At 48.2% G+C, this 6,853-nt stretch overlaps 1 protein-coding gene across 1 annotated transcript in view; it reads left to right on the top strand.

Moving 5' to 3' along the window:
• Window positions 1–4,587: 4,587 nt before the first annotated feature.
• TLR7 (toll like receptor 7) overlaps window positions 4,588–6,853 on the top strand; it is a 20,466-nt gene continuing 18,200 nt past the window's right edge. The window contains 1 exon segment of the mRNA XM_015563963.1: window positions 4,588–4,638. Coding sequence (XP_015419449.1) covers window positions 4,588–4,638 — 51 coding nt within the window.

Raw genomic sequence — 6,853 nt, 5'->3', positions numbered from 1 at the left:
GATCGGCTGCCTCCTGCACGCCCCCTACCAGGGATTGAGCCTGCAACCCGGGCATGTGCCCTTGCCTGGAATCGAACCCGGGACCCTTCAGTCTGCAGACTGACACTCTATCCACTGAGCCCAGCTGGCTAAGGCTTGTGTCTTCATTTGTATCAGCTGGACCTGACGTTCTAGAATGATGAGAGCACCTGAGAGAGAGGTGTGGGGGGTACATGACACTGGGGTCCCATCATAGCAGGCTCCCTGATGGCAGTGGTTCACTGTCCCCTGAGGTGACTGCCTTTCGTACAGTTGCCAGGCAGGGTTTGGGAGCACCTGCTTCTGAGCACGGAGAAGGGGGTGGGGGCTTGTCCTACTTTTAGCCGTTTCAGTGCCACTATGTCAGCATTTTCTCGATGTCACACGGGTCAGCTGTCATATTTTGATGCCAGCAGAGTTTTAGGGATAAAATGGTACCTGGTCAAGATGAAGTGAGTTGGTAGCTGCAAACAAAGGTGTGTGGAGAAGTTCTGTGTGTGAAGAGGAAAAAGAAAATCAAAGTGGATTTGAGCCCTGGCCAGAGTGTCTCAGTGGTTAGAGAGTTGGCCTGCTCACCGAAAGGTCACAGGTTCGTTTCTCAGTCAAGGGTCGAGGGCACGTGCCTGGGTTGCAGGTTCAATCCCAGCCCAAGTTGGGGTGATAGCTGCAAACAAAGGTGTGTGGAGAAGTTCTGTGTGTGAAGAGGAAAAAGAAAATCAAAGTGGATTTGAGCCCTGGCCAGAGTGTCTCAGTGGTTAGAGAGTTGGCCTGCTCACCGAAAGGTCACAGGTTCGTTTCTCAGTCAAGGGTCGAGGGCACGTGCCTGGGTTGCAGGTTCAATCCCAGCCCAAGTTGGGGTGAGTACAGGAGGCAACCAATGGATGTGTCTCTCTCATGTCAATGTTTCTCTCTCTCTGTCCCTGTCTGTCTCTCTCCTCGTTTCCACTCTCTCTAGAAATCAATCTCTCTCTCTCTCTCTCTCCTTTTCTCTCTCTTTCTCTCTTCCGTCCCCCCTCCCTTCCGCTCTCTCTGAAAAGCAACAGAAAAAATATCCACAGGTGAGGATTTTAAAAAATGGGTCTGAAAAAAAGACAAGACAACCAGAGCTGGGCAGTAGTTAAAGCTATGAACGCAGACTGTCCAGGGACTATGCGAGAGGGGAAACGAGAACTTGGCATAGAACTGGGCTCACTCCCAACGCCAGCAGACGAGTGGGGATTTACAGGCAAGGACCAGAGGGAGGCTGGGTGGGTGGAAAATGACTAGGAGGGAGCATGAGGGTTAGGGGCCTGTGGGAGAAACTTCGCTGCCAGGGTCCTCCCTGGGAGCAGACCAGGGAGACCAGTTGTCAGCCAGGAGGGGGCAGGGATGAGGTAGGGATCGGATAGCAAGCTTGACCAGATAGCAAGGGTGAGGCATTCTCACTAAACGGATTTAGCAGGAATCTCGTGAAAACTGGGCGGATGGACTCAGATGCCCCAAAGTCAAGGTCTGGTGGCTCAGGGGAGCCTGACAGCTTTGCCCAGTGAGCCTGTCAGTGCTGGCTGACTCGGTTGCTAGCTGGGGGACCTATCCCCCGAGCCCCCTGAAACCCAGTTTCTCTGATTATCGAATAAGCATTGGAATACCCTTCCGGTTGCGTCTTAGGGCCATTGTGAGGTTCAAATAACAGCGTATAGGTTCAAGCCTTTTGCAAGCAGTGTGAGTTATGAGGTCTGCCGAATATTATCAGAAAAACACATCGGTGGCCTTTTTCTGAAGTGGTTCTGTCGCCCGAATCAGACGTGATAGGATGCACTCACCAGGAGCCACTCCGATTTGTAGCTCTGAAGGCTGGCGCCAGGGCTTCCCTGTGTGTCTAAGGCAGCCGTGGGCAAACTACAGCCCGCGGGCCGGATCCGGCCCGTTTGAAATGAATAAAACTAAAAAAAAAAAGACCGTACCCTTTTATGTAATGATGTTTACTTTGAATTTATATTAGTTCACACAAACACTCCATCCATGCTTTTGTTCCGGCCCTCCGGTCCAGTTTAAGAACCCATTGTGGCCCTCGAGTCAAAAAGTTTGCCCACCCCTGGGCTAAGGTCTAATGAAGAGTTAACCTCGGGTTTATTATGTTACGAAGGAGACAACTGCTTAGAGTTTCATTTCCTAGAAACTCGGATGGCGATTTTTCTGCAAACCCATGCCCACACCAGCCTTTGCCCCTTGAGGGATGGCATGGAGGATGGATAGACAGCTCATGTTTGGTCCAGCCAGTGTGGCTCAGTGGTTGAGCATCGACCTAGGAACCAGGAGGTCACAGTTCAATTCCTGATCCGGGCACATGCCCGGGTTGCAGGCTCGATCCCCAGTGGGGGGCGTGCAGGAGGGAGCCGATCCATGATTCTCTCTCATGAATGATGTTTCTCTCTCTCTCCCTCTCCCTTCCTTTCTGAAATCAATAAAGATATATTTTGTAAAAAAGGCAGCTCATGTTGTTGACCATTTACTACAAGCCAAGCATCATGCTGGGGCCTTCATGTTTAGGAAGCAGCGCGTGAGGCCCTGATAAAGAAGCTCCGAGCCCTGGGGAGCTTGACTGAATGGCCGTGAATGGCCTTGACTGACCTTGACCGGGCACCTGACTCCGGAAGCCATGTCGGGGACCCAGCCCAACAGTTACCTAGCGAACCCGCAGGGAATGCAGGCTTCCACTGTGATATCTTACTACTTAACAACAACAAAAAAGGAGAAGTTGGTATGTCTCTTTAAAGAAGAGACATGGAAAAATTTTTTAAGAGAAGCAATACAAGGGCCAGAAAGCACAGGAAATGATGGCACTTTCTTAATAGTTAAAGGTCTGATCTTTTGATATGGAAATTCCCCTTCTAAAATCTCTTATTAAAGAAATGATCAGCGATGTGGCAAACTGTTTACAAAGATAGTGTATGGCCCTGGCTGGTTTGGGTCAGTGGATAGAGTGTCGGCCACGGACTGAGGGTCCCGGGTTCAATTCTGGTCAAGGGCACATTGCTCGGTTGCAGGCTTCTCCCTGGCCTGGCCCTGGTCAGGGCTCGTGCAGGAGGCAACCGATCCGTGTGTTTCTCTCACATCAATATTTCTCTCTGTCTTTCCCTCTCTCTCCTACTCTCCCTAAAAAATCATCGGAAAAATATCCTCAAGTGAGGATTAACAACAAAATAATAATAATAAAAAGATAGCCTATGCAGCATGGCAAAGGGAATCTCTCACGTCCAATGTTGGAGAGGGGTTCATTCATTGTACTTCACCGTTGAGTGGAATATTATGTAGCCATCAAATCATTTTTTAAAATAATACTGAATGACATAAGCAAATACACATGATATAAAGATAAATGAAAAAAAGCAAGCTACAGATGGGTAATTATCATATATTCCTGATGTTTTTAATACACATGCTAGATGCTTACTAAATGCCAGTTAATCTGTGATGATGGTTTACAGGAATAAATGTGTTATGCGGTTAAAAAAAATTCAACTGAGTAAATGCAAAGATCGAATTGGCTTTATTAAGCGATTCATGAATCCGCAGCATCGCATCTAACAAGGAGAAGGGTGCTCCAAGGGGTTGTACAAAATGGGAAGTTTTGCCTGGCTGGTGTGGCGCAGTGGTTGAGCATCGACCTATAAACCAAGAGGTCACGGTTGGAATCCTGGTCAGGGCACAGGCCCGGATTGCGGGCTTAATCCCAGTGGGGGGCGTGTAGGACACAGCCAATCAATGATTCTCTCTCATCATTGATGTTTCTTTTCTTTTCTTTTTTTTTCTTTATTTTTTGTTGTTGTTCTCTTGATCTTTTTTTAAAAATTTTAATTAAATCTTTATTGTTCAGATTATTACAGTTCCTCTTTTCCACCCCCCATAGCTCCCCTCCATCTGGTTCCCATCTCTCCCTCTCCCTTCCTCTCTGAAATAAAATATATATATATATATATTTTTTTTTTAAATGGGAAGTTTTATAGGAAGAAGGGTGGGGCAAGGGAGCTATTAACAAACAAAAGAAAGGATTATTCTATTTTATTAACGAGAGAGAGAGAGAGAGAGAGAGAGAGAGAGAGAGAGAGAGAGAGATGCTGTTCCATTTATTTATGCATTCATTCATCAGTTTGCCTCTTGTTTGTACCCTGACTGGGGACTGAACCCACAGACCTTGGCATATTGGCCTAATGCTCCAACCAACTAAACTCCCGAGCCAGGGTGAAAGGACTATTCCTGGGCCCAGGCATCTTTCCTTAGGGGAGGAGAACCGGAGGGTTTGCCATGCAGGTTGCCTCTTCCTGTTGGGGATGGAGAGCGCCCACCAGCACAGGTCACTTCACTGATGCTGGACCAGCAAATTCAAGACTGGGCGATTAGGATGATGTTTCTGGGAGAGACTGAAACTTCAATCAGATCAGGTGTGAAATCTAGCTTCGGCAGCACGGGCTTTTAGCATCAGTGATGCCATTTTGGACCCGTGGGTTTCTCTTTAACAGTTAGGTCCCCAAGAATAGATCATGTATGTCTTAGACGCCCCCCAAAGTTAAGGTCTGGGCTTCGCACGTTATGACTGTGGGCCAGACCCAGCCTGCCACCAGTCTTTGTCTAGCCCATAAGGTAAGAATCTTTATGTTTGAACAGATTGAAAAAGTGACAGGAAGAATAGTCCTTCTCGACGTGTAAAAGTTGTATTAAACTCAAATGTGAGTGTCCACCAATAGGTGTCTTATTTGTGTATTGTCTGTAACTGCCTTTGCGCTGCAATGGGAGACTTCTGGGAGGGCCGAGTAGTTGTGACAAAGACATTCGCCTGTGAAACATACACTGTTTGCTGACTGGGCCTTACAGGAAAAACTGTGCTGCTCATGGTTTATGGAAAACAAGTGAACAAGGTGTAAGGTCAAATAAGTGTTGAAATCTTACGGTCTTTGCTGCCTGTTGTGATGCAGGAGAGCTGGTGAGTTCCGAGCTTATGTAAGCCTGCTTTATATCATTTCCTTCTTTTATTTTGAAAGCGAAGTCTGTTGGGCTACAATGGTGGGAAATCAATAACAAAAAATCTCTTTTTTTTTTTCAAAGTAAGTGGGTAATATTCTTGTACTTTAGTTTGTGTTAGATAATGAGACTTGGCCATTTACGGTAATGACACTCTACAGAGATTAGCCTATAATTAGAAATATTTCGAAATGTGCAAGAAGAGGATCTTTGGTCATAAATCTATTAGGGAAATTTCCAGCGGAGGTTTTGTCTATAAAACAAATAGCACTTAAGTAACTTCCCTAATTCGAGGTGCTCAGTTAGCCGTGAGGGGATGTACGCCGCGCACACCTCGCTCTCAGGCAGCTCCGTGCCAGATCAATATGGCAAAAGGGTAGTGAATCAAACGGAAGGGTTTCCAACAACGGCACCCCACTCCTCCTCTCTGCCCTGTCCCTTTGTCGTTACTCTCCAGCCACCCCTTGCCTCTAGGTCAGCCCAGCCATCCACCTGCAGGCTCCTGCCAGGACAGGGTCCCCTGCTTCCACAGTTTGGCTCCAGTGACTTCCTCCACCAGAAATGAGTACCCCAACACTTCCGTTTCAACTCGGGCAACTTGGCTTTTTGAAAAATAAGCTTTAATGGATTTTGAAAGAGAGAGGAATGAGAGGGAGAGAGAGAGAGAGAAACATAGATGAGAGAGAAACGTCATCGATCGGCTGCCTCCTGCACGCCCCCTACTGGGGATGGAGCCCACAACCCAGGCATGTGCCCTGACCGGGAATCGAACCATGACCTCCTGTTTCATAGGTCGAGGCTCCACCACTGAGCCACACCGGCCAGGCTGGACTGTTAAACTAAGGATGGAATTTCTATGCCCCTAGCTAAGGCCAACGTGCCCCCTGGTGCACTGGGTCTGCTGCCTGCTCAGCGTCAGCACCTTAACCTCCTTCCCTTCTTCTCTTACAGCATCATCCTCTTTATTATTCATGTATTATTCTTATTTGCGCTCATGACCTGAAGGGTGTCATTCTCGCCAGCATTACAACATGCTCTTGCTTCTCCCATCCGAAAAGAAATTCACTTGACCCTACTGGCCCTGGGAACGCCTGCCAGCATCTTTGTTCCCCCTTGCAAGAAACTTCCCAGAAATCCGCTGTCTCAAATCCCTCTCCTCACATTTTTCCAAGAACTTTGAAGTCATATTTCATTTGGCTTCACATTGAAACACATCCAGGACCTGGCAAGTTCTCTACCTCCACCCCTGCCAGCTGGGTTTTTTTTTGCTTGAATTACGAGAGCCAGAAACATCAATGAGAGAAACATCGATCAGCTGCCTCCTGCACACTCCCTACTGGCAATGTGCCTGCAACCAAGGTACATGCCCTTGACTGGAATCAAACCCGGGACCCTTCAGTCCCCAGGCCAATGCTCTATCCACTGAGCCAGACCAGCTAGGGCTGTAATAGCCTCTTGACTGGTCTCTGGGCTTCCACCCCTGCCCCTCATCGTTTCTTCTGGACACAGCAACCAGCATATCCTTCTAAAATCTAAGTCAGACCACATCACTCCAGCTCAAAACCTTCAGTGGATCCTCATGCCCCTCAGAGTAAAAGCCACCATCCTTGGAAGGGCTGAGAAGGCCCTACAGTCGCAGCGGCAGTGCTGCACCCCCCACCCCCCAACCTCCTTCGACTTCGTCTTCTAGCCTTCTCCTCCCCTTGCACCAGGCCTGCTGGCCTTGTTGCCATGTTCATGAATGTTCCAGCATGTTCCCACCGTGGGGCCTTTGCATTAGTCTCTTCCTTCTGCTTGGAATGCTTCCTCGCTGGATGGATCTGCACGGCCAGCTTCC

The sequence above is a fragment of the Myotis davidii genome, unplaced genomic scaffold (genome assembly GCF_000327345.1).
Source record: "Myotis davidii unplaced genomic scaffold, ASM32734v1 scaffold1277, whole genome shotgun sequence".
Lineage (NCBI taxonomy): Eukaryota > Metazoa > Chordata > Mammalia > Chiroptera > Vespertilionidae > Myotis > Myotis davidii.
Note: the sequence above shows the minus strand (reverse complement) of the source record. Positions and strands in the feature narration are given on the sequence as shown.